The sequence below is a fragment of the Tetrao urogallus genome, assembly GCF_951394365.1.
Source record: "Tetrao urogallus genome assembly, chromosome: 17".
NCBI lineage: Eukaryota > Metazoa > Chordata > Aves > Galliformes > Phasianidae > Tetrao > Tetrao urogallus.
Genome location: NC_136830.1, coordinates 11,314,352 through 11,342,021, shown reverse-complemented (window position 1 = coordinate 11,342,021; position 27,670 = coordinate 11,314,352). Strand labels below are relative to the sequence as shown.

The 27,670-nt window shown below is 45.6% G+C and overlaps 1 protein-coding gene across 1 annotated transcript in view; it reads left to right on the top strand.

Moving 5' to 3' along the window:
• FBXW8 (F-box and WD repeat domain containing 8) overlaps nt 1–27,193 on the top strand; it is a gene marked incomplete at both ends in the record, with an annotated part of 44,777 nt that extends 17,584 nt beyond the window's left edge. The window contains 7 exons of the mRNA XM_079543987.1: nt 4,237–4,394; nt 10,205–10,401; nt 11,407–11,616; nt 20,988–21,115; nt 24,458–24,631; nt 26,247–26,363; nt 27,049–27,193. Coding sequence (XP_079400113.1) covers nt 4,237–4,394; nt 10,205–10,401; nt 11,407–11,616; nt 20,988–21,115; nt 24,458–24,631; nt 26,247–26,363; nt 27,049–27,193 — 1,129 coding nt within the window. The remainder of the gene's footprint in view (nt 1–4,236; nt 4,395–10,204; nt 10,402–11,406; nt 11,617–20,987; nt 21,116–24,457; nt 24,632–26,246; nt 26,364–27,048) is intronic.
• Nucleotides 27,194–27,670: the final 477 nt, after the last annotated feature.

Genomic DNA, 27,670 nt, shown 5'->3' with positions numbered 1-27,670 from the left:
TATCTGGAAACTGAACAGACTTTGCCTTCTGGAAATCAAACCTGACTGTGAAACAAAGGTTTTTCACTCCCCTTTTTTATTTTCTTGCCTCAAATCCTTTAGAGAAATTTTGAAAAACAGATACTGATTTGTGAAGTGCCTTATCAGAAGTCTTTGGTGTTTGGACCAGCTGAGTGCAGCGGGACTTGCCCGGCTCGCTGTGCTGCAGGCAGCCTGCAAAATGGGCCCTCACTGCTGCCCTGTGCCAGCAGAGCCCCTGGCAGCCCGCTTGACCCATCCGCTTCAGTGCAGTTGTGCAGTGCCAGCAGTAAGTAGGCCGTGAAGGAAAGTGGTCTGTCTTTGTTGCTGCCGTGGACTGAATGAGGAGCGTATCTGCTGTTGTGAAAACGTTCCTGTTAACAGTTTTTCTTTTGTGTATTTGTCAGTTTATATATTAGTTGCAGTTGTACTTTGCACAAACACTAATTAGACAGCCATCAACACTCAGGGCCAAAGGCTTACTAACAATGCAACTGTGATAGCAGTGTCTTAATTGGTTGAGTATAATTGTCATTAGGCAACGATAAAGACATCTGGGGCTCTGGAGGGAGATCAGCACCCCCTCCTCCTCTTCCCCAAATTTGTTCTGGCTATTGCTATCCAACACAGTTGAGCTTTTTCAGATGAGACCCTGTGTTTTGACCGGTTTCCTGATGTTTTTCTCCTTGTGAAATCGTCTGCCTCTTCAGCACCACTTCATTAGAGTGGTGCCCAGCCTCCAGCTTTGCCTCCTCCCACATGTGCTCAGCACTTCACCACCTGCTTCCCAGCCATCGTGGGGCAGCAGCAGCTTTTAGCCTCCGTCTCCTTCGCCTTCACTCTTCTGCTTTCACTCATGTGAGAGGCTATGAGGAAGCTGTTCGTCTCATTATGACATTACTGCCAGTAAAAGTGGTTGAAATGCTTTTGATTAGCAAGCAGACATTTTTATTATACTATGTAGATACCATATGAATTTAATTTTTTCAATTCCTTTGTACCACGTGCAATCCAGCTATTGCTCCATTTCAGCAAGTTTATTTTATTCATCTGCAAAGCTTAACTTGAATTTGCAGGCTCACTTTTATGGTTGTGTAATTATCTGTCTAAGATAACAGTACTGGATTGCTGGGGAGAAGAAGAGAAAATAGCTAGAAAAATATAGCTCAGCCTCCTGCTGCTACTTCTCACATACATATTCTGAGATGTTTAGAAATGTGAGAACCACAGCAAAGTGAAATTCAGGTCTGTTGGAGAAGTTGAGTTACTTGCATGGGGAGTCTTGGGAAAAGCAGTAGTTCAGTGCTGTTGAGTATTATAACAATGAATATGTGGTGTTATTTATATTAAGATAAGTGGGTTTTGTTTGTGTTTTTTCTCTCCAGCAGCTTCTCATAGCTATTGCAGCAAAAAAATCAGTAACTCGGTGAGCTTGGAGTATTCTGGTGTCCTGAAACAGAAGACTTAAATCTGGGAATCTTTCATTTGGTATCTAGTAATCAGGGAAAATTTTCATGGCAAAAAAAAGATTGTTGTGGTAGGAAATGAATAGAAATACAGAAATTATGTAGGAGTAGTTTCTGTGCAATGCAGCAGCTTTCTTTTCCCTCGCCATCTATATTGATATGGCAGATTTGCCAATTATCTGCAATAAAGTAGCCTTTTTATTTTTTTACAGCAAGGCATTGCTTTAATAGTTTAAAAGCCTTTTGTTGTGGTTACAAATTGAAAGTGTGTTGCTCTTTACAACAGCATTAAAAGCAGGGAGTTGAACCATTAAATTTTTTAGTTCTGAATTGGATTCATCTGTATTTGAAACTCTTCCAGTTCAGTTCTGGTACAGGCCCAGTGGTGCTGGAAACAGGCATGTGGCAGTGCTGGCCAGCAGAGTGAGAGATAGTTTATGTCTCCCATTTCTCCGTTTTGACTCCATGCCCAAACCTGGACCTCTTCTTGGGTTTCCAGCGTGATCTTGGAACATCTCTGCAAATCCATTAGGTTTGTCGCACTGGACTGAGATGCTGTCATGCTGTGCTGGGAAGGACGTGAGTGAAATGGGGTGGGAGGGGTATGGAGGGAAGCTGCCTTACTGCCCTCCTCCCTGCTCTTCCTGATGGACCTGTGGCACTTGTGTCAGCTTGCACTGCGCTTCTGGGATGCCTGGACAGCAACGTGCAAAGGCTGGTTCTCCTGGCACATGGGGCTCTCCATTCTGATGGACTCTGTAGGCCAGGTTGGTGGTTGGATTTGATGATCTTGAAAGTCTTCTCCAACCTAGATGGTTCTGTGATTCTCTGTCATCACAGATAAGAAATGGGTGTTGTTACTTCAGTCTCCTTACATGTTACTCTGTAGTATCTGAGTAAACTCATTAGGGCATTCCTGAGGTACACCTACAAAGCTCTTCTGTTAACAAGTCCTTGCTGAGGGTGGGAGAGCACAGCTTTGTGGTGCCAAAGTGAAAGCTCTTCATTGTGCATCTCTCAGTCACTGATGAGGGAGGGAGCGGGGCCTGCAACAGGTAGATGTGATTACCTGTCCTGAATACTTTCATTATTGTGTGTTATCCCCAAAGCTTGAAATTTATCTGAAACAAAAGCTTTCCAGTGTTGCAGACTGAACATATTTCATGTAGACAAACCTGGACTGCTTGTTTAGTCCAAAATTAGTTTTTGCTTTGCTTTGTGGAAGCTTCTTTCTTGAACTGTTATTTTCAAGTAGTGCTGCTGTAAATGGGGAAGAAAAGCAAGGTTTATAGGAGGACTGTGACCTTATCTGCAGAAGGAGGAGGATGGAGAAGTGCCGTCTCTCCCAGTTCTCTCATTTTCTTCTATTTAGTGGTGTGAAGCACTGGGAGAGAAGTTTTGTCACAAGGACTCGACTCTTCTAAGTTCAGTACGGAGAATTAATGTTTGCTTAGATGAGCTTTGCTCTTTGCTTAGCAGTTCTCTGCCACCTCCTCAGACACTCCAGTTTGTTGTATAAAGTGGTACGTTTTTACCAGAGGTGTTGGAAGTGATGCTCTGCTCCGGAGTACCTGCAGTACTGGTGTATGGCACTGGGTCACCTGTCCAGCATCGCCTGAATCTTTGTTAAGCGACTCCATTCGCCTCCTTTGTTAACACATACTTTCTTATTGTCATCATAAACATGGGTTGTTCCTGCCCTGTGAACCTCTGGGGCTAAGAATCGCTGTTGAAATGATTTTCCCCCCAAAAGCAGAATAGAACAAAGCTGGCAGAGCAGCAGCCTTCATTTCCAACAAATCTGTGTTTCAGGTGTGACAGAGAAACGCAGCTGAGACTGACTGTTGTCATAGTTCTGGTGAAACTTAATAACTGTAGATCTGCTCCAGATTGACCATATTTTTTGGTCAGACGTATGGAGAGTTACTTCTCAATCTTGCCTGCAAGATGCTGGACTGATATTTTTTTCAATTAATAGTACATTGTGGCGCAGCAGAGGTGACACAGAACAGTTCTTGTGTTGTTGTGTCACAGCCTTTCTCCCGTTACATGTATTCAGTGTCATTTGAGAAGCTGATTCCTATTTTTTTTCTCCTTTGCAAACTGTAGTGTGTCTGGTGTTAGCAAAACATCAGAAAAACTACAGTGTAAGAGAGTCTTCTGCGAGGAAGGAAGCACTGCTCTAATTCTAAAGACAACACTTAATCCTGTGAATAAATTAATTAGTCTTCAGAGATGTAGGCAACTCGGATGTGTTGATGAGGCATTAGGAAGCTTATTTCTCTACAGGGCGGCAGGTTGGATGGATGGATGCGTGTGAATGCTTGTACGTGTGTACATAAATACTCTGATTAAACAGCCTTTCTCTGGCACCACCACAACGTTTTTAAAGACCAGAAGGAAACAGATTGAAGTTTTGCTGTGATGTAATTGACACTCATTGCTGATAAGTTTATTTTTCCTGGAGCCCTGCTCCTCTTGCATTTTATCTGTAAAGCTAGCTCCGATAGTTGGTAACCCGTGGTAGCCCAGTGGTGTCCCCAAAGCCCCAGTTTGCCTGTGTTAGTAGACTTGCTGCTGCATTCAGTAAATGGGAATAAAATGAACAAAGTTGCTGGGATTTGATGTGTGGAGAATCCGTCCAGGAACTGTGAATGGCATCGAGTTTTCAGACCTTCTCATTCTCGCTCTGTTCCCTTGCAGCTACCTCTTTTCAGATGTTTTTGGAACGAATAAAAGCTTTCTTTTCCAGATACACATCGGGGGAAGTGAGGTTGTGGGACACGCGCACCTGGGACTACACAGCCCCCATCCTGGAACCAGTGCAGGGTCCTGGTGATGCTGGACCTCAGCCACATGTCTCCTTTGTGAGGATAAACAGCTCTCTGGCTGTAGCAGCTTACGAGGATGGTAAGTAACCACAACTCTCCTCCCTATTTAGGGGAGGAAAAAAAAAAAAGCTTTATAAAAATGAAGCAGCTGTGCTCAGCTTTTTGTGTGCCCGTAATCCTGTATATACACACACGCACACTCTTGCTTTTATGTGAGAAAGTTGGCCAATAACCCTAAATGCATTAGGAGGCATTGGAACATAGCACCCATTAAAACTGATGTTTAATTCCTACTGGAACTGCTACACAAAGCTTGAGTGCCAGGCTGAAGTCCAGCCAAACTATCTTAAGCAAATAACTTGTTTTGCTATAAAAAATATTAAATATTCTTCCACTGCCATTCTCCTCTGTCCAAAACTCCCTGAGGGTACTGTGAGGCTTTGTAATGGGAATAGTGGTAAACTTGCATGTCTGATGAGGCTGCGTGCTCCCTTGTGCATCCGTGTGCTACACAGGGACGTAGCTGAAGTATTGGTTTGCATTATTGACTTTCATACTTTGATATAGAGAAATGAAAACTGTGCCCTAATATTTAATGAAACTAATGAAATCCTGCTTTATACACATTGTTTTAAATGTGCTTAAATATAATGGCTGTCAAGAGCCAGGGACCAACTATGCATCTATTGGACAATGGGAATTAAAAAACCTGGGTTTGAACAGTGCTTGACACTTGGGGTCCTAAGTTGAAGAACCCAGGCAGGACTCAGCTCCTGGCAGCTTTCTTTAGACTGTGTGATTTGGTACTTAAACTTCTCCTCGAGTGTGAATAAAGAGGATTTTTTTGACTGTTTCTTTTTAAGTTAAGGAGTGCTGTACGTGTATCATCTCTGATCCTGGCACTTTCCGTGTGGAAGCAAAGCCAGAGATGGGATGTCCAAACAAAATAGCTAATCCTTTTATTTTATAAGTAAATTATATGCTTTGTATCTGAAAGTAAGTGTGAAAGATGATCAACATTTTTAGTGGTTTTTCTAATCTGGATTGTGCTGTTTCCATTTTCCGTGGCTAAAAATTGATAGGCAACGTTTTATGACAACAGTGAGCCTGGTATTACAAAACATGACTGCTATTTACTCAAGTCATAGGAAATTATAACAGTGATGGTTTTAACTGTTGACTTTTTTGTCCAGTATGCCAAACAGTGAATATACCAGAGGCTCTTTTGTTTGCTTTCTAGTCTCCCACTGACTAATCTAATAATCTTTCCAGGTTTTTTTCCTGTCAGATTCCTTGTTGTCGGCCCTGCGTGTGCTGTGACTGCACTAGTTTGCATAAAGCTCAGCGTCGTATTCTTTTGGGTGGAAATTTTAATGGGCTCTGTGATATGGCAGTTACTCTGATTTGAGAATCCTGGTCAGAATAGATTAGTTTCTATGTGAACAGGGAATTATAAATACTGTTTTTAGAAATGTTTACCAACTCAAATCTGAAAGCACATATTTACAGTTTGATGGAGAGAATTATTTTAAACTTGGGAGGAGGGGGTTTTGGGGGGGGGGGGGGGGATGACTTTGAAGATAATGTGTTTGATTGTTCTTTGTTGTACTCTTCCAGCTCCCTTTTCTCTTTGTTTGTAAGTTTGACTAACAGAGAGAAACCATCTGCTAGTGTTGGAGGTAGTGCTGTCAGGCAGAGAGAGTCTAGACTTCTCTGTCGAATCCCTGGCTAGCAGACTTGTGCAGATAACATCAGTTTCTCCCAGTTCAACAGAGCTCACGCAGCGATGTCCTTGGCACCTGATCACAGGGAAGAGCTAACAGGCAGATCCTGCTCACACCATGCCTGCCTCGCAGCGCTGCTCTGCGCTTCTGCAGGAGAGAGCGCTTCCCAAGGCATGTGAGGTGCAGCGAGGAAAGGCTGTCTTACCAGGATGCCTGCATCCGAAGTGAATTGCATCTCTGTGATGGCACTAAAGAAAAATTGAATTGTGGCTTTCGGTGAATGTTTCCGACAGTGTCGGCCTCTGTGGAACAAGCTGCAAGGAGAGGGAAAGGAGGGGAAAAAAGTACAGGGAGAAAATGAAGTTCCTTCTGCTCGTGCCAGTGCTCGGTGGGGGTACTGCATGTACACCTGGGGCAGTGGGACTTGGCAACTCGATCCACAGTTGTGATTTTTGAATTCCAACCCACTGGCCTCATATTTCTTCTGCCTTGTTTCCTATTGTCAGCACTGGCAGCCCTCCAGTTTGATTTTACCACTAATTGTGTTGCACGTTACCGAACTGAAATGAATCAAATCAAAATGCTTTTCCTGGAGCATTAGATAAAGCAGGCGAGGGTTCTGGGTAATGAGCAGATGCTGCTAATGCAGGGACAGTCAGGGCCTTGCCAGGACTCCATCTGCTCCATGCTTGCCTGCCTTTGGCTGTGAGCCACAGCTTTGGGAAGCAGCGGTCTACTTTAGCCATCAGCCCTCCACCCTCCAGAGTCTCATAGTTCGACTTGAAAACAATGTGCTGCAACAAGAAAAGTGGTTGGGTGGTGGCTTTCTTGGTTTTAAATGCAGTGCTACATACTCGTGTAGGTATGACAGGGTGATGCAGCACTGCTCCTGTTCACAGCAGCTCTTTAAGACCTATGGGGAGAGTTGGTGGCACTTCTCAAGTCGCACAGCAGCACCTTGGGACAGAGGAGGGTGCTTTCTGCAAGGATTGGAAGTCGGCTCACTTCTTGGCAGCCTTTAGGAGGGGAATTTTGGCAGTGCTTTCTGGGACAGGGGATCTGCTGTCTTGTCCGTTCTGGTGCCCTTAGCACTGCTTGCAGGCATTGTCCCTTCCGTGCCCTGCTTGTAGATGCAGAAGTGGAGTGATGTGATGGGAGTCTTCCTCCAAGCACTATGGAGAGCTAGGCAAAAGCTACAGCAGGAGGCAGGCTGCCTCAAATTAAGGAAAGTTTTTGGGTTTGGGGGTTGTTTTTTTCTTTTGATTGAGGTTTCTTTGTTTGTTCTTTAAACAAAGCATGTGTCTATAGGTGTACATTTACATTTATTCCTGAGAGATGTGTACAGTCCGTGGATTTGGCTCCATGAGGTGTGATTTCACCTCCAGGCCAGGGATGACTGCCTCCCAAGTCATGCAGCTGCTTTTGCAGGGTGCCGTTGTGCTCCCAGATATGAAGAGCTGTACTGGAGGCTGCCCCATTACTGAGGAATGACCCCAGCCCTCCTTTGTCACAGCAGGAGTGTATGCAGTGCTGCTGATGTTTGCTGGAATGGACTACAGTATGTCAGCAGTGCGTTGTGTGAGGTATAATAGAGCCGTGGTTAAATGTGTTACACAAATATCCTGCAGCATAGAGTCAGCTGCGATAACTGGACCTTTCCCCAGACCACATTTCAGCAGTATATTGGGTGAGTTACAAGCCTACATCCTTTGTACAACCTGGGCTAAAGTGACAAATAGGAAGACCAGTAATGTCAAGTGTCTGCAATTGTACCATTTTCAGCAGCCTCTTGCAATTAACTCATTTCCTGAGCCAAGACAAAGCTCTGCAAAGTCCAAATTCCAGGAGTTATTGTTGGAGTTCACTTAATATAAACACAGTTGCCATGCAGATTTCAGCCTGCTGTGAAATTATTACGTATAACTTTGATTTAATGGCTTTCAGTACTCAAAAAAAAAAAAAAAGAAGAAGAAGAAAAAAGAAAACACGCATGTGCTTGCAGCCTTAACTTCACCTTAGCAAAGATTTCTGCTTTGGGAATGAAGTACTAGAGAGTGCTGGAGACAGGAAGATAGACTATGTAAAGCAGTGATCTCATCTGCACTGGTAAATCTTAAGCCTAATTTTTCCTGTGTTGCCATACTGATATCTTCAACTGTAATGGTGATATTTTTGTGCTATTGCACAAACGAGATGAACTGTTGCAAAGAGTTACATGCTAATAAATACATTTTGCTTTCTATGCAATGAAAAGCAGAGTAGAGAATGCTGTTAAGTGGCACTTCTAGAAGTAGTAGCAATTTTATCTCTTGATAAATACAGTGGAGTGTTTGCTTTTCCAGTGTAGTTGTTGTTCATGTTGAAGTAGTGGTTCATCCCAATGAAATAAAGTGGTATTTCTCTTTGCATTCCATTTGCATTCTTTTCACTCCTTGTGTTGACTTGTGACCTTACAAGTCAGTTGCTTTTTGGTGGCGCTGAGGATATTTTCACACCATATTGTGCGTCAGCTGCTGCAAACACCGTATTGTGAAGCTTTCAGGTGCTCTGGAAGAGATGACTGTCACACATTTGGTGAAAAGCTGCATACCTGCCTTGAACAGACTGCATTATTGCACAGTGTGCTTGCACTGTCCTCTCATTTGAGAGGCAGTGGCAGTGGATTTGCTGCCTGCTTTGGGGAGCAGACCCCTAAATGCCAGCTCTCCCTACAGCTCTGTGTGCGTGCTGCGGGCCAGTGGTGTGTTGCTCAAAACCAGCTCAGTGGTTATTTACCTTTCAAGCAATTAACATAATTACCATTATGCTAAGAAGTAATTTTGGGAAGTTCTGCTCGCAGCCCTTACGACTCCATCGGGACAGTTTGAGTCGGGACTTATCTCTTTGATGGAAGCCTAATTGCAGTTTTGGCTTTGTGTGAACAAACAGAGGCAGCTAATTGTTTAGGCAAATAGCAGATTAATTTAAATATGCATCCCTAATAAAACAAAAATGGTCCCCATTATGGTGCACGTTCCCATGGCGAGGAATATAAATATTCAGTGGGAGTGCCATTAGACGGGGATCTTAAGGATTATCTGCATTATTTCACATTGGTAGCACTTTCCAGATACCAAATAATCTTTACAAAAGCAAACATAAATCAATTTAAACTCATTTAGATACCATTTTGCTCTGTGCAGTTTCATTACCACACTCTTGCTTCACCTCCTCTGGGACACGGGAGGAGTGTTTGCAAACTGGCATTGGTGCCCGTCCGCAGCTGTCTGTCAGAGCTTTTATGTCTCCTTTTGAAGGAAGAGCTGTCATTAATCATTTCATCATTAATGGGCATACTCACGTAGGAAGAAGGCTTCTCCTGCCCCGCTCCTCTTGTCATGTCTGAAGATTGCTTCTCTGTTAATTCAGTGCAAAGGTGGCCTGGGAGTCTCCAATTCTGTCTGGCCCTTCTGCTCTGTAATACGCTCCTAATTGCTTCAGGTTGCTCTTATTCAGATTGCTGCTTTAATGTACCATGCTTTTAAATAGGGTATTGGTGATCTGTGCAAGGAAAATCTGCAATTGCAAATGCATTTTCTTTTGACTTGCACTCCTGTATTCTTTGAGGTTGCATTCTTTGGCTTTCTGAAAGCTTTGAACTCTGTTTTCCAGAGTGTCACTGTTCAGAGTTTTGCTGCTGACTGTTAGGAATGGTGTTAATGTCTGTGGCCTGACTGCTGTGTGTCAGAGCTTCACGTTTTTCCTCCTCGCTGTGCTCGTGTTACTTCAGTGTAAGAAGAAGAATTTAGGAATCACAGCACCACAGAATCATGAAGGTTGGAAAAAAACCTCAGAGATGATCAAGTCCAATCATCAGAGGTTTAGGTCCAGTCTTCTCCAAGCGTAGGATAGAAGTCAAGCAGTCTTCCTCAAGGCAGATACCAGAGTTACCTGAAAACTAAGCTTGGGAATTGCAGAGAGCAGCACAGCCTCGAGCGCCTGTACCCATCATTTTGGAAAGTTCCTTCTGAACCTCTGTGCTGAAATTCTGGTCCCATGCTCTAGAGTCTCTTTCCCATATGCACGCATACTGTTTTTGCTAGAACATTTATAAGCTTGCATCTTCAGCTGATCTTACAAGATTTCCTTAAATTCTCACGTGAGTTTGCTTTGTGTTTGTATGCAGGTACTGTGAGTGTTTGGAGCCTGATGGTGGGGCGCGAGCCAATCCATCGCTACCAGCATAACCAGAGGATACAGGCTTTAGCTCTGGGTTCCAAGGGTACAACAGTAGCAACAGCATCTGGCTTAGAGGTCAAGGTGGAAAGCCCTGATGACAGGGGATTCTGGCAAACTACAGGAACATTCGAAATCCAGAAGTTGGTGAGTCTCCAGACTGCCCAGCTTCATTCCAGGAGCTCGTGATCTACTAATTATTTTTGGTATGGTTAAGAGGGATCTTTTAAAAATCTTACAGGAGTGTTGTGTGAGCTGGATAACGGCACTATCAGATAGAGGCAGTGATTCTGTAGCAGGTTAATGGATGAACCTTTCATTATTAAGGAGCAAGGGTGCAGTGCTGGCTTAAGCTACAAGTGAAAATGAACAGAAGTCCATATGGTGCAGGAGGTTGGCTGTTATCAATTATTTTTTTTTTGTCAACATTAAGCTAAGTTGGCTCATCTTGTAAATCAGTTTTCTCGCATAGAGTTGGAGCTAAAACTCGAGGTCTCATTCCAGATGAATGCTATCTGATTAATTCTGAGGCAGGATATTGCAGACGAGCTAATAGTATCACTTGTGAAGCTGTAACTAGTTGTGCAGCTCCTTCAGGTTGCACCTTCTGTCACTGAACTTTTGTGGCTGTTTTAATTAAAAACCAAGAGCGATCCCGTTCTCTGAAGTTTTATCATGGCTCAGTGTGTCAACCCTTTTTGAAATGGGGAAGGAATTGTGTAAGAAAAAAATGGAGCCTTGCAACTTTTCTTTTGCAGGAAATCAACTGCGCAGCTAATGGGTATGAAGTCAATTTAAACCATTCCTGATTCATCCCCTCTTTCAAATCTGCCAGTCCTACAGTACTTAAAAATAGACAAAATCCCCAAACATTTGAAGAATGTTCCTAGTAACAGTGTTAAAACAACACTCTCTCCCTTGTAGTTGGATCCATGCTGTCTGTAAGCCGTGTTCCATCACAGGAGCTAAATTTGCAGATATTCTGAAATAAAGTTGATGCTCTGAAATGCTCTTCATCTGAAAGTAATTTGTAACTGGGATGATTCAAGATCACGGGTAACCTGTGCATCAGTAGCTTGTTAGGTTAACATATCACAGCAGTGATTTAAAACAGTTTTTGTCTGCAATAAAAATGAAGTCTGCTCTTTTTAGGTGAACTTCCTTCATCTGGTTCCAGAGGTCTGGGACAGTCCGGTGGCAGTAGCAGCTGCAGAAGATGTTGTCTATCTGCTGAAAGGAGAAGACCCTGGGAAAATCCTTCATTCTGTCTATGGTCAGCCTGTCACATGTCTTGATGTCTCTGCTCATGAAGCAGCCTTTGGGGTCAAAGGCTTTGGCTGGATACTGAATGAGCCCAACCAGGTATTTAATGCTTTCTGTCGTGTTTTTGCGCTTGTGTCATGAAAAATTCTGCTAAGGATCATTTTCCACTCTACTACTGAGCTTTTTTTTTTTTTTTTGGGGTGGCAGTAGATGGAAAACACTTTTAAGTACAGTAATGTGTTGCTGATTTCTTACAGTAAGCTGAAGGGGTTACTGTTCAGCTAACTGCGTTCACTGTGTAACTGCTTTGCGCTCTCTGCTCCTCAGTACCAGCTGTATGCTGCACCAGTGGTCCTCTAGGGGGAACTAGTCTCAAAAAAAACAAAACCAAGAAGAAAACAATCCAAAACCAGAAAAAATAAAATAAACAACCTCTCCAAACAAAGAAACAAAAAATGCACTCTCCAGCCTCTGTAGTGAGGACATCCTGAGCAGTGTGCCGAGCCCTGCGTGTGCTGATGCGCAGTTCTGGGAGGAGGCTTTTTTCAGTGTGTACACTTGAGTGTTTGAGCTGAGTTACTTCTAAACCAGTGAGAGTGGTGGTGCTGCTGCATTAGAGGAAGCTCCATGCTGGTCGTAGGTTTGAAGCCTCTGTGACCCAGTCAGATATTTCATCAGCACATCTTGGCAGCGCAAGGTTGATGGAAACTGCGCCCATTTGGTAACTGCTACAGACTCGTGGCTGAGGCATTGTTTTAATGCAGCTGTTCTCAAACTTCTCTGCTTTCAGGATGGGCTGTTCTTGGGCTCTTGCATCCCAGAAGGTAACAGAAAGAACTGTATATCTTTCTGGCTCAGAAACATGCTTCTGGGTGCAACCCTTCCACCTCGGTTCACCTCTCCAGGGCAGGGAGCAGGCTGCAGGCAGACCTCCTTCCAGTTGCTTAAGTGTTTCCATCCCTTTCCTGCATCTTGCCTAACTTGCCCATTGCTTAAGTCTGTTATGTTTGTGGTTGTGCTGCAGCATACAACAGGCCATCAGCTGAGTGGAAGAGGAGTGCCTGGGCAGGTAGAGGTGAACATCCAGAAGGTAGGAGCTGTGGTCTGCACAAGAGCACTGTTTTCTTTGGCAAGTGACTGAAACAAGAAAGCTTTATTTAGGACTACTTTGTTAGGGATAAATCTCTCCACCTGCATCATCTGATTCCCCACAAAGTTCATGTTCCCAGGGGAAATGCAGAGCCCACCATGAACATCTGTAGGGATGGGAGGTGCTGCAAGGCTGTGCCATCTTTCTTAATTCCTTTGCTGTCCTAATCCAGTTATTTTCCCCACAGAGGTGGGAGGTTAGAAGGTAAAACTGCCTCATTTACATTACAATGGCGGTCATCTTTGTGCCTCATAAGGAGCAGAGAAATCTCCATAGCTACAGCCGGACACATCTCCTTTATCCCTGCAGTGCTTGGTGGCAGCTTGCATTCAGCAGCACATCAGCCCACATCCTAATCAGGAGATGGGGCTGCTGCTGCCCAGACGGCCGGGCCGTGCTTGACAAGGACACGTGCTTGGCATTGCTGCAGCAGCTGACATCACACCGGAAATTAATTACTAATGTCTCTGATGATAATTGCTCACCTCTCGCAGACGTGAAGGGACTTTGCATTGGTTGATTACGCCGGTCATGAGTTGACAATCTGTCTTGAGGAGAGCTTTTGATCTCCAAAACCTGCTCGTGGAGAATTCCAACCCCATTTGCTGCTGGCTGTGTTGCTGTGCTAGAAAAGCTGTTGCCTCTCTGTTTGGGTTCTCTTTGTTTTTCCTGAGGGTTTTTTTTCTTGTTGAGTGTCGGCGCATGAGCCTAAGGTTGCTGAGTGGTAACCTGCTTTCTGAAGGCAGTGCAGGCAGGGAAATCGTTTCTGTCCCTCTTTTTTTTTTAATCATTGTCTAATTTTAACCAAATCTGACAGCAGAGCCGAGATCTGAGGCATACATTTTGTAGGCACTTTTATGTTGGAAAGGAGAAAAACATGAAATCCACAGCATAGGCTTACCTCTTGTTAGATGATAGACATCCGTGCAGGAGAAGGGAGGAACAGCAATGCTTCATCTGTGGGAGAAAGTTCACCTCCCACCTCAGTAAGCATCTGTCAGCCTGAGGATGGTGCATATCGAAAGTTATGAGTGCTCCTCAAACCCTTTTTTTTTTTTTTTTTTTTTTTTTACCATTGAGCTAACAGGAACTTCTTTATTTAGGGATGTTTCAGCTATATTAAAGTGCAGTGCATTGTTTTCCTTAAGTACCAAATCCAAACACAGAGGCCTCTGTTCCCCCCTTGGCTTATGGGTTACCTTGGCTTACCTTACCCCCCCTTGGCTTATACTGTTACCCAGCAGTACAGAGCAGGCGATGTACTGCAGGCTGGTGCTGCACAGACTGCACGTTACCCCATGTTGAGCTGCTGGGAGAGCTCTGCTGCTCACCTGTTTGCACACTGTGTGTGAAACTATTTCCTAACTCCACAGGCATCCATAATTTTAATCTAGAGGTAGTTCTGGTACTGTTCATGCCAGGATATCTGAATTGGGCAATAAGGATTAACTCTGTGATCAGATTTCTGGTGCGTGTATCTCACTGATGGAGTGAAGCTGTTCTTATACTTTGTATACTGATAAGCTTCCCTGCATGGAACTTCCATCACGTAAGTCTGGACTCCATGAGAAGCCCACTTGTCCTACTTGTGAGTTAGTTCAGTGAGATGCACAGGTGCTTTAATCTCCTGGTGAGATTATTCTCCCGCATTTAAAGCTTAGCTGAAATCATTTCATGTTTTCAGCAATTCTTGTTAATTACCTTCTGTCATCGTGGCAGGATTTTATTTTTGCACAACCTTCACCATTATTTCAGACCGGATGGATGAGGGTGGGAGGAGGGCAGCGTGGCTTCGGGGCCCCCATGTCACAGGCTGCAGGGAGGTGTGCTGAGAGCAGCGCTCTGGAGCTGTTTGTTCTGCTGTCATGTTTTCATCTGCTCTGGGCTGATGATTGGCTTGTGCTGATGGATGCTACTCAATATCACCTGTCTCTTCTCATCAGCCATGGAAACGCTGCCTCTTTGTGCACCTGTATGTAACATTCCTGCAGAGTTCTTCAGCTGCCTGCTAACGTCAGTTTGTCTGAACTGGTGTTATGTGAATACAAAAAAATAAAAACCAGAAGTTGTAAAATAATCCTGTCAGTTGAATCTCGTAGTTTAGTTTCCCTTGGATGATGTTTTTAGGTCACAGATATTCCATGTAAACCTTTACATCTTTACCCTCTTGTAGCTGAATTCCTTTTCTTTGGGCACCAGTGATCTTATGTGGGCTCTTCTGGTGTCATAATGGCTCCAGTTCTGGAGATTTCAGTTTTCTGTGAGTGCTTTTCAGTTTTCTTAGCCAGCACAAATCCTGTAAGCACTTTGAATGCGCTCATCTTTCCAAACTCTTGTTGTCCTCAGTTGCTGTGGACTGAAGAGGACAGGAGGGATGTGCCCACCAGTCAGGCTCTGTGAGGAGCACAGCCTGCTGAGAGAGCGGGAGTTTTCTTTGCCTAAATTTTGCAGGATATGTCACTTAACCTCTGTCTCACCAAAAAGTAACAATAATCCATCTTGGTTTCTCTCTGCTTGCAAATGACCAAGAATCATTTTGCAGCTTGGCAAATGAAGCTCTTTTCTCCTGGCTGATGTTAATGACATTCAGGTTGGGTTTTTTTTTCCTATTCGCACATCAATGTGAATACCTCAAAATTGGCACGGCTTCTTTGGTGGCGATTGTCTCTGCTTTTGCAAACAGAGCTGCTGGGATGTGCCATGTTTATCCCAGGTGCTGATCTATGAAACCAAAGCCATTCATTCAATTTTTAAGAACTACTTTGCCTTCCCTTCACCTGCCCACTCCTTGGCTTAGGAAGGAGCGCTTCCAGGCTGCTGCTTGTGTCGTGGTGGGTGGTGACTTGACTTTCATCTCTGGATACCTGAACTCTTACATCAGACTTCAGCCATGAGTTAAATGAGCCCGGTGCTCTCACCGCAGGTCCTCGCAGACATCTGTCAGCACCACAAACCCATCGGGTCTGGCAAAGCACTGGAGCTGGCAGTCTGTGCCCGGGATGTGTCCAGTGCTGGAGCAGCAGCAGGGGTTGCAGGTGCATTGGCAGAGCTGCTTTCCTGGGGTTTGTGCGCTGCCTGGGCAATGCTTGGCTCTGCCTCTTGCCACCAGCGTGCAGCCTTACTTGTGACTCCAGTCAGAGGAAAACTTACAAGGAAGAGCTGTCCTGTGCTTGTCTTCAGCTTTGTGTGTAACTTGGGTGGCAGCTGTGGCTGTTTGGAGGAGCAGGCAGCGTGTTTGGCTGGCAGCTGGGCTGGGTTTGCTGCAGACTGTTTTTGTAATTCTCTGTGCAGGTCTTGAAGCATTGCTGAAGGCTGCTCGGTGCAGCTAAGTGCACGTGAAATAAGAGTTCCTGCTTGCCAGCAGAAAGTCACCTTTAGGATGGCATGAAAGTCAATTTTCCACATGCTCGGAGAAATGTTGTTACCAGCTTCACACAATGACTTATATCTGGCAAGAACTTGCAAAATAGTCTCTCTGGCTGATTGTCAAAAATTACATCATATTGGAGTAAACTGCTTTTAAATCAAGCATCCATTATTCATGTATATTAACTGCTTTTTTAATTTTTTTTTTCTTGCTGGCTGTTTTGTGTATGATTTACTCTTTTTCTTTCTCTCTGATTGTCTGTCTGTCTCCCTCATCTGCTCCTTTTAAATCTTAGCTCATCTTTAAATTTATGGAGCCAGCACACTTATCTCTGTGCGAGTACCAACATGCTGACCTTGCATTTGTTAGCAGGCAGATTTTGTTGTTGCTGTTGCAGTGTTACGTGCCATATTTACAGTAGGCAATGCAACACATTTGCAGTAGGAAACTGCGCCTCTGAGGCTTGTGAACCTTGAAAATATTTTTTCTGCATCCCTTTAGAAATAGAATTCCAACTTGCAGCCGTGTGCTGTACTTAATTTGATAGCTTTTTTCACAAATGCATATGGAATAGCCCTGTCACTTCTGTGCTTATTCTCTGAATGAAACGGTTTTAACCTGAGCAAAAGCCAGATCCCTTCTTATCCACTGTGGACTTGAAATGTCACGTCCCCATCTCTTGTTGGTCATATTTGTGTGTATTCAGGCAGTGTTCCCTTGGGTTGGCACAGGGATGGGCAGGAAGAAAGGAGGCAAAACAAAATCCTAAAACAAATGTAGGCAGTTTTGGGGTTCTTGTTTTGATCCTCTGCTCACTGCTCTCTGTAGTCAGTGGTTAGAAACCTCCATCCAGGCAGTTACTGAGACAGCAGTCCTTGAAGGCATCCTGTGTCACTCAGTAAGGGCAAAGATGTAGGCTTTGGAAGCACGGCTTTACAACGTGCTTTTTCCTATCTAATACCTCATCAAAATAAGAATTAAATATACTATATAGAAAGAGTTCTTCCCCCCATTCCAAGAGGCAGTGCCTTTACCAGCCCAGAGCTGCAGTGACTCAGGACAAGAAGCAGAAGCACGGTTGCAGGGGAAGCACACAGTTGCACAAAGCAGCTCTCTGCTGGCCTGCAGCCAGGACAGTGGGCTGAACACCCCTGCTCTTGCTGAAAATACCACAGGCTCTTTGATAACAAGTGCTCGGGGATTTGTTGTTTTAATGTTCCATCCAAAAAAGACATCTCCAACAACACAGGATCCCGAAACACCTGCTGGGGTGTTGGACATGCATGGAAGAGTTCCATCAGCAGCATTTCCTTCAGTTCCTTGGTTTTTCTTGGAAGTATCTCAACCAGAGTGCACAGAGTATGCTTGACCTCACTTAGCTGCAAGATGTAACGAAGCTCACGGCTTAGCTATCCTGGCTGCAGGGACTTGCTGAATTAATGTAGCCTTCTTTCTTCAGTTCTTGGACAGCATTTAAAGGGAGCTTCCTGTACCCACCGGTGTGCAGCTCCTGGAGTGCAGCAAGCTTTCCTTTCTTCCTCTGCCCACCAGTTTGCCAGTTGCTCAGTCCATCCATCCGAGGACGGTGGCCACAGGTTGAGAGTTGCCCAACTCGGGCAGTAAGGAGGGAAATTAGTCTAATGCACTGCCTTAACAAAAGAGAGTATGAGCATGAATAATTAATACCACCAGTCTGTGGCAGTCGGATAAAATGAAGTCCCATTTGCTCAGCCTTATTAAAAGAGAGAGAGAGAGAGGGAGAGATGGTAAAGGTCGTTAAGGGACTTGTAACATGGAAAGAATCGCCTCTGAGATGGATAATGTGTTTTCTAATCTCTGTGGTCTTTAACTAAACATAATGGTAAAGGTACTCTAGCTATTTCTGGCTTGTTGAATTATTAAGCATTCTGGGAGATTGCTTGGCTCTCATCCAATAACTCAGACTTTTTCATTTGAACAATGTTAATAGGTAACGCTTTTTATTTTGTGCATTAGATCCTGATACATCTGCACGGAGTATTTAATGCTTGTCCTCCCCTGTGCCCCAGAAGTCCCATGGGGGCTGGGATGCTCGTTAGTGTGCTATCCCAGGGTACTTCATTTCACACCCAAGTGCTCTTGGTTTGCTTACCTTCAGGTCTGTGACTGTTAGGTCACTGGTCTTGGGTGGCCATTATAGGATTATAAATGTCTTTGAAAGGGTAATCCCTTTGCAGTGTGCATTATAGGATTATAAACCTCCTAAAGATCTTATGCTTTATCTGCCCTTTAACATACAGGCCCTTATTTCAAGTCCCTATTGACCAGGTATTTCACTCTTTCTCCTTGGCCTTTTTAAAGAAAATCCTCGTTGCTGAGACACTAGAGAAGAGCTCATCAGAGGTGTTTTAGCATCTTCAAAATTGTTATCAGTATGCTTTTAAAGCTCTGTATCCAAGAAGTTATTCAGACCTCAAAACGCATTCTGTACTCCTTTTGTTTCTTTACCTACCAGGTTTTGAAGTTCATTTGCAGACCAGGACAGAAGTTCAACTGGGAGCTGGGTGGAAATCACAGGAAGCACCTTCCTACCAAGTGGTTGGGCTCGTTGGCTAGAAATGCTCATCTGCATTCTAAACATCTGTAAAAAGCAATTTTCAAAGACTGGAGACTGACATGAATTGAGGAAGCGCAAAACAAAAGCTTTTATAGCAGCTTTGTGGATCTGAAACGTTATTTCTACAGATTCTAATAGATGGAAACATTTTGGAAGTGATGGGCAGCAGCATGTTAGGTGAGGAGAGCCAGTCATTTTTCATTTGGGGCTGCACGTAGGAGAGCAGCACAGGTCTAAAACTGGACCACAAGCAGGAAAGGATGGAATATTTGCTCAGATTTTAAGCAGCAGAACTTCGAATGCTACGTGCAAGCAATTCATCTTTATGGTCTTCCATGGTCATCACTGTTCAAGTGTGTATCAGATGTTGATAGGAGAGACAGAAGTGCTGGTCATTTAGGTAAATTAATAGGCTTTGGATGTTTATGGTAAGTGGTATTCCCAGGGGACTTTGGAGAAAGCAGCATTTGCCCCTCTCCTCTCCAGAGCTGTAAGCAGAGCTGGCAGGGCAGCTTGCAGGGCACACACTGGGAGCTGCAGTGTTGCTGTTGAGCCCATCGTCTGTCATTTGCACGCTGAGTTCAGCAGTGTGTTGACTTTGTATTTTTCCAACAAAACCTCCCAAAGAGAAATCTGGTTGCAAGGCAGAGATGCTCATTTTCTTTGCACTGAGAATTCTGCAAAGTGCCTTTGCCAGAATGTGGTTCACCCTATCTTTGGTTAGGGAGGTGCTGGGAGCTGTTCTGTGCGTGTTGTTTTTTATCTTGATGACAAACACTTCCAGTTTGTAGCAGCTACTTTATTGGAATGGAAGTTTACATTATTTTAACAGCTTTCAAGTCTCCCTGCAAAGGCAGAATCTCTTACTGTACAGAGATACGGTGAAATTGCTTTGGTTTGTGTTTCTTGTTTTGGTCTCAGGGATGAAAAAACACGTGCTAGAAATGGTATTTGTGGCAAGCAATTTGTACAGCACTATACTGTAGGACAAGGGAACTGGTTAGGAGATGATAAATGTAAGTAACTGAGTGTATTGGATATGAGTGTCTTCATTCTAGTGGAGAACTTGATAATTTATGTGGATAAAACTCTGTGTTTCTTTTAACTGGAGGAAATGGGGGCAGGAGAAAGCCTGCAACATCTTCGCTTTATTCCTAGAGGTTTGGAGACATCCATCACAGAATGATCTCCTGCTCTCTTAATTCAACCTTTCAGATGCATCTTCAAATTGCACGGTGAGGGAGTGAAAGGGCAGACAGCATCACGTCACTGCTCTGCTGAGCGTGGAAGCAGTGTGCACTGACAGTGTAATATTTCTTGAACCGTGTGAGGATGTAATCAGAAAAGCACAAGGTGAGAACGTTCACGTGGCATTGACATAGCCACGCTGGTATTGCCATGGAAACCATAAGGGTTTGGTTGTTTTTCTGATATTTTAAGTACTGTTTCTCTTTTCACGGTCATAGATGATTATTTTTGTTGAATGAGTCAATTAAAGGGACGTCACCATGAAATGCAGTAATTTTTTGAGGTCAGTGTTAAGCTGAGAACTTCGCTGAGCTTCACCGGACTTTGCCCAGTATGTTCTGCTGGATCTAAAAATACTTCCTCCCTTTTCGTGGAAAGGCCCAAACAGATCAACCTCATCTGGCCCCACAGGGGAGACAGTGAACATAATTAAACTGATTGCTGTGCAGCACAGAGGAGGGTGTGCAGAGCAGAAGGGAAACGGCTCGTACCTCCCTTCAGTCCTCAGCGGTGTCATCCTGGATGCAGCCTAAAATCAGAGCTGTTGTTGTTCCTTTCCCATCTGAGCTGCCATTTCAGATGCACAATTTCTCTTCATCTGCGCAAAGCTGGTTGCAGGGCCTGTCAGCACTGAGTCAGTGCACTTCTGCTCTTCAGTTTTTGCTCTGTTTGATGGAATCTTTCTGCACAGTCCATCTGTCTAAACCTTCCAAGTGCTGACTCCGTTTCCTTTTGCTATTCTTTCAAATATGCAAGTTGAAAAGCAAGTCAGGTGGTTTCTTTACCCGTGTGAACCTGTAAAAACTGACCTGGAGAAAACGAGTATGGCTTTATGGACTGCCTGGACCTCTGCCTGTCCTACAAGGCTTGCAGAGAGCCTTCACCCCAGCTGTGCGGTGGGTTCCATTGTGAGACTTTGATTTTCTTTTTTGAATGTGTGTTTCTGTCCTTCTTGACAGGGAGTGCCTGTATGTTGGCTGCGATAGAACAGTGAGAAACGAGCCCTGCAAAGCAGCTCTGATGGCGGTGACTGCGCTCTGCTTCCCACTGCACCAAAAGGTAGCTGTGCTCACGCTGCATTTAGCCAGTGTTTGTTCTGTTTCTGCCAGGTTCTTCTTTACAACCTGGAAACGAGTCAGTGTCTAAGGAAGCTAGGCAACTCCATGGGTGACTTTACATGCGTCAACCTCCAGGACAGTCCTCCAAACATGCTCGTTACAGGCAATAAAGACAGAAGGTAGGTACCACCAAGAGCTGTAACCCTTTTCCAATTAGCTTACTTCCTGTCCTGCTGTCCTACATCTGGACCTGCTAGGATTTGTCTCTCCTCTAATGTTTCAAACGCAGCCAGCGTGAACTTCAGGAACAAAATATTAGGTAATAGTTGGACGTGGCTGCCAGTTTGCTTTGTTTCGGAAAGCTCCATGGGAAGACTTTCTTTTTGAGCCATTTGGTGGACGCAGTTGGTGCACAGCCCAGCGAGACCACTTGGAATATCTTCCACTTCCCCGCCACCACCCGCAAAATTAGCTTGGCATTTAAAAGCTCACTTTCTGATATTAAAAAAATAACCTAAGGGATGAATCACGTAGGATGAGATGGGTCCGTCTGCCAAGCGATGTCAGGAGTGTATTTCGGAACACTGCGATGTCCCTCAGGTGACAAAAAGAAAGAAAAAAAAAGGAGAGACTTTCATATGAACAGATTCCAACTTCTATTTAGCTGATTAGCAGCTTTCTCTTTAACTCCTTGGCTTGGGGAGCAGGATTTTCCCTGCACAGTATCTGGTGCCAGGAATGGACGCGCTGGGAACAGTCAGCGCGAAAGGATTAAAGTGCTTAAAAAGACCCTTTGAGTCCAATTTTTAGGTTTTCTTTTTTGGCTGGTTGCGTGCGGGGTCTGATCCAGTGCACCGACGGAGATGTGGGGTGGCGAGGAGCCAGTCTCTAATGGCTCCTGGTTCCTTCCCTCCTCCTTTCCGCGCTGGGCACCAGGCTGCAGGTGGTGCTCTGGTGTGGATGTGGGTATCAGCTTGTAAGGCGGGTGCTTCCCTCTGCCAAATCCCAGCCTTCCATCCCGCCAGCACAGCAGCTTGCAAAAATGATTATTTTGTCAAACAGCATTTTTTTCTTTCCCCCCTCTCTCAGTGAATAGGCAGCGGAAGCAAACCTCACACTTCTTCAGCACGGGGGTAAAGGAAATATCTGAAGTTTGACATGTGTAATTGAATCCTTGGGAGTTTGCTTTTTTTCCTCTAAAAGCATATAATTGATTTTCCAAAGCACCCTGGTAAAACTACCTGCAATTTTAATCTTTCCCACAGTGGTGAGAGAGCAGATAAAGTTAATAGCCCCTAAGTGAGATTAAAATGTCCTCCCTTTATACCAGAGTAAATGTCTTGGCCTTTCCCCTGAAGAAAGCTTTTCAGCTGTATTTAGCTCAAGCACCAGCTGAGTTCAGGGGTTGGCCATCACTAAACCAACAAGACATGAGGAATCAATAGCTCAGCAAATAAGTTTGGCATCCAGGAGACAGAACCACGTGTATCTCAGAGGTCAGCTCTTCACAGGGAGCTGCCTGAAAGGTGCTCATACGTGTTGGGCAGCCACAGGTGGGCTGGGGCCGGGACCTCGCTAGCCCTGGTATGGAGTGAGCCCCTCAGCAGGGCCTTGCCACACCACCTCTGGGAGAATGTCTTGGTGGAATTAAATGCAGCACTTGGAAAATGTTTCTCCTGAAGCACTGCTGGATGATGTGATAACATGGCTGTGCTTCACACCAGTGCAAGATCTGATAACAGGGTGTTTGCTAATGCACTGCAGCCTCGTGGGTATCTAAGACAGTGATTAGCATGGGGAAAGCCAGCGTGGCAAGCCCAGTGTGTGTTACTGCTGAAAGGTGTGCAACCAAACTTGTGTTCTGTCTTCTCCCAAAAGCAACCACTGCTCAAGCAATGGAACAGGAGAGTCACAGCCTTTCACAAGAGCACCTTCCTTACAGCTCCCTTCAACTGGGATGAGCCCGATGTGCTCCCACTGAGCCCAGCTGTTGAGGCAGGAGATGGAGGGCAGTGCCAGGTCTGCATTAGAGCACATTAGAGCATCACATTAGATTTGCAAAATGCTCTTTTCTTTTTTGTAAGCGCATCTAAGCGACTCATGTGACTCTAATTCTTCCAAGGATGTGCCAGAATGGACACCTGCCTGAAACCTGGACCCTTGCTAATGAAATAACCAGGACACATCTTGGTTTCCAACTGTGCTTACCAAACAGAAGAAGCTTTGATTGTCATACAGAACACGTGCAGCAAGTCAGGGAGAGTGCCGAGTGTGAGCACTTCCAAAATACCCCATCCTTACCCAAAGCACAGCTCTTATGTCTAGCCAAAGGTTCTCTCTGCTGGAGCTGGAGAAAGCAAGAAGTCCTTTCCACTATCAGCAACTGTTTGGGGGGGGATTTTCCTGGGGGTGAGCCCAGAGCCACACAAAGCGTGCTCCTCGCTCTGTTCCAGCGTGTTTCTCTGCATGTCAGATGGATGTTGCTCAGTTGGAGTTTTGGACCGTTCTGCAGCCTTTTATTTCAGTTGCTGAAATGTGTTATTTGTAAAATCCTATGATGCAATCTCCCTGTGAGAAAGGAAAGGGAAAGACTTGCCACACCATTAAGATCGTGGCAAGAGTGTGGAACAGAATACAGCTAATGTGTTGGATCAAGTGTGATTTGGCCTTTTTTTGAATTAATGCGTACCTGATGGCTTCATTCTTGATAGCCTTCAGCTGGGAGGAACTTTCTCTGGCTGCTTTTCAGCTGAGATCAGTATTTCCCCTTACTTCTGTTTTCACTCACTGCATTTTATCTCTTTTGCTGTATCTTAATCTTGACACGTAAGGATGAGGAAACATCCTCCTTTGTGGTATATACTAGATGTAAAAAATGACACCTTTGGCTTTAACTGCTTTTATAGACCTGTTGCACAACTTGAGGCCCTCTCCTCTTTTTCTAAAGTTCTTCTTTAATCATAGCCTCTCTTCAAACTGTTCATTGAGTACTTTTTGAGTCAGGTGTACCTGAAAGCTGCCCAAAGTCACAATATAGAGAGACTGTTTATATATGCATATATGTATGTAAACTTTTGAGAAGAGGTACTGGTTGCTGGTGCTTGAGGATCGCTTTGTTTCAGTAGTGGTGTACTCAGTCATAACTCTAGCATAGAAACCTGTGATCCCCTTGATTTTTCTCTTGGATTCCTACACATGTAGTCCTCTGTCTCCATAGAAATAGTTTATCCTTCCTGAGCCCTTAGTGGACGTGGGTTGGGTGCAGGGGATGTTAGTGGTGTGCTGAGCGCATGGCCTTTCTTCCTCACATCATTTCTCACAGGTTGGGGGGCACAGACACAGATGACCTCCAAATTTCATTTCTATCACCTGAGACTTGCCGAGAGACAGTGAGATCCTGCACGGCGTGAGAAGTCTGCCTCAGAACCACCCGTGTCACTGCCCTGCATGTACTGCTGCAGCCTAACACGTGCTCTCAGTGCGGCTGCTTTCATCCCAGTTCTTGCTTTGCTCTCCCTTAGGGTCAGGGTGTACGACCTGCGCGGGAGCGAAGCGCTGTGCTCCCTGTTTGCCCACCGCCTGGGGGTGTCTGCAGTGCAGATGGACGACTGGAAGATCGTCAGTGGGGGAGAAGATGGGCTGGTGTGTGTGTGGGACCAGCGGATGGGCGCCAAGCTCTGGGAGATGCACGCCAGGTAACTGTGTGAGCTTCTGTGCACCGCTAGCTCGCGAGGGCTTTTCACTTCTCACGGTGCTTTTGCTCAGGGTAAGGGAGAATGGATGCTTTTTCCACCCCTGGATTTCCTTTGGACTTCAGTTAGCATCTTCTTCCTGCCCCATCCATCAATTCTGACCTTACCAAACCTTGGCCTTCAAGCGCTGTACTGCTGCCTGTTGTCCCCTCTGTGACTGGTTCTCTTTACTTGCCACACCTCCTGCAGTACCTGTGCTTCTGTTCTGCTCCTCCACATTTCCCTTAGCAGCAACAAGCAAAGCCAGATTGGTATTTAAACACACAGACACTGATAGGGAAGTAACAGTTTGTACTGAAAGCACAGAACAGGCAGTGCTGAAGGAGCTGAAAGTACAAGCTGAGATAAGGATCCTGGAGCTGACAGAAGGCTATTAGTGGCTTCTATTAGCCAAATTACCATTTTCTGATTGAGGCAAAACTCCCGGGGAGTTTGCTTTGTCTGAATAAAGACCTGAAGGATTTAGCCACAAGTAAGCCCAAATCATAGAGTCGTGGAATCACAGAATGGCCTGGGTTGCAAAGGAGCACAATGCTCATCAGTTCCAACCCCTGCTGTGTGCAGGTCACCAGCCAGCAGCCCAGGCTGCCCAGAGCCACATCCAGCCTGGCCTTGAATGCCTGCAGGGCTGGGGCATCCACAGCCTCCTTGGGCGACCTGTTCCAGCTGATGCACTGTTCTCAGTCAAATGAACAGATACATCCCAAATACATGCTGATGTTATTTTATTAATGCTTCTCCCCCACAGAGGTGATATGAGAGATTTACAGTCAGAGAAGTTCAAGTGGGAGTTGTCATTAATTAATAGCAGCTATCTCCTTCTCTTTTGACCCTGTGAGTTATAAAGCCCAATGTGATGCAGTCGGTGCATTAAGGACAATACTGCATTGATTATCCTCTGGGGCAGCACTAATGAGCATGCCAAGAAGGAGGGCAGGCAGTGCAGATCTGCTGAGCTCTGAGGTGGAGGGGAGATGTACTCGAAGTGAAACCATGAGCTTAAATACTGTTCAATCTATGTAGGACTTGGAAAGGAATGCTTCAGTCAAAAGGCCTTCGTAGAGGAGAGATGCTGAAGTTGTTATCCGTGTCTGTAACCCGTGCTGTGAATGGAAGGCAAGGGCAGAGGTAGGGGAGAGGGCAGGAGGAAGGTTAGGGTTGTGGAGATGAGCAGTCTTTACCTGCTGTTAGCCCTGCTTGGTTCAGGGTCAGCTGAACCAAGGAAGGAAAGCCCAGCCCTCTTCACATGTGCTGCGTAGGGCATCTCTGCATCAGCCCTCACTCCCTGCTTTGGAGAGGGAGTGCTGTGATCCCTTGGGGAGCAACCAGCTCCTCCCTGCGCCTTGCTGCTGCTGGCCTTGGCCCCGCTGCCAGGTTCGGGTGCTGTGGCGCCGCGTGCATTGCGGCAGCCGTCCGCTAGGTGGCGCTCTAGGCTGCGTTCATCCGGCGCCGCCAGGCGGGGAGGAGCCAAAGGTGCAGCCTCCGAAGCCCTGGCTGGAGGGGGGCCCTGAGCTGGATGAGTTCTCATTTAATACTGCGCTTGGGGGTTGTTTTCCAGGCATCCAGTGCGCTATGTGTGGTTTAACTCTCACAGCCTCATCACTGCCAACATCCCTGATGAGAAAACGCCCCGCGGTGCCAGCATCATGGACGACGACCTCACTGCACACCGCAGGTGAGCGCAGCTCTGAGGGCTGGGATCTGCAGCACAGCGTGACACTGCCTTTAAAAACGGCTCCATATGCACTTGAGTCATCATCCAGAGCACAAACAGAGACAAAGCGTGTTTGGAAAAAAAACGCAGAGAAGCCTTTCAAAAGTGTTGATGAATTTTGGCTCTCTGCGTACTTCTGAGCACAGGAAAAAAAGCATTTCGTGATCAAGGTGTGAATATAAAGGCCTCTGAAGCAAGACAGAGAATGCAGTCTTTCCCTTACTTCAAATATTAGCAATGATGTCTCCTCCTCAAGAAAAGCTGCTGGTACTTAAGCGGCAGATTTGGGTATTTATGGACATTAGTGTGTCTGATGGAACTGACAAACTGCAGTGTGCTTACCTTCTCCCACTCCAATGGGTGAGCAGTATTCCAGCAGACGGCAGCTACGTCTCTGAACCTGTCTGTAAGGCAATGCAGTGTGTTGGCAGGGGTTGGGGGGTCCCTGGAGGGAGGCAGGAAGGAGGCAGAAGAGAATCTTCTCCTCTTGCGTCTGCACAAACAGCCCCAGTGCAGAAAAGACGAGCTTTGATGTTCGTCTTCTGAAGCACTGAATGTTGGACTTTTCAGGCAACCTCTGACAGTTATCCCTGCTGAAATACAGTGAAGTTACAATGCTGTGCTGTCTCGGATGTATTTCATACAGGCATCGTGGGATCATCTATGCCTACGAGTTCTCTGTGGACCAGCTGGCTGTGGAGAGCGTCCTCCCCATCTGCCGCTCTTCCTACGACGAGGTGATGGGTTACAACTACAACATCAGCCTTGCAGTGCCCTACGACCACATCTAGCTAACTCACCTGGCTCAGCACTCTGCCACGTGAGAGGCCGAAGGCAGAAGGGCGACTCGGAGGGGCTGAGCACCAGCAGGACTTGTTGGCTGCAGGTGGGGAGCACTGAGCTTTAGCTGAAAACGTGGGGCTGTGAACCACAGCAGAGCAGGGCTGCCCTCAAGCTGATGCTAGAACGTGTTGTGCAAGGGTCCAGAGATCCTCTGCAGAGGAACAGGGAGACTGGAGGATGAGGGGGAACTGTGCACTTTGATGTGAACAGAAGTGTTCTGTCCTGCTGCTTGTGGGAGGAATGCTGCAGATCCCATCCTGGCAGAGGGCATGGGCTGCTCGGGAGGCAGGAATCCTGATGGCAAACTGCTGAGATGGGAGAGAGCAGCAAGGAGGGCACGGCCTGCAGGTGCCTCTCCTGGGGGAGGAAAAATGGGATTTGGAGAAAGCACCTTGCTGAGCCCATGTGTCTGGCACTGCTTTCCT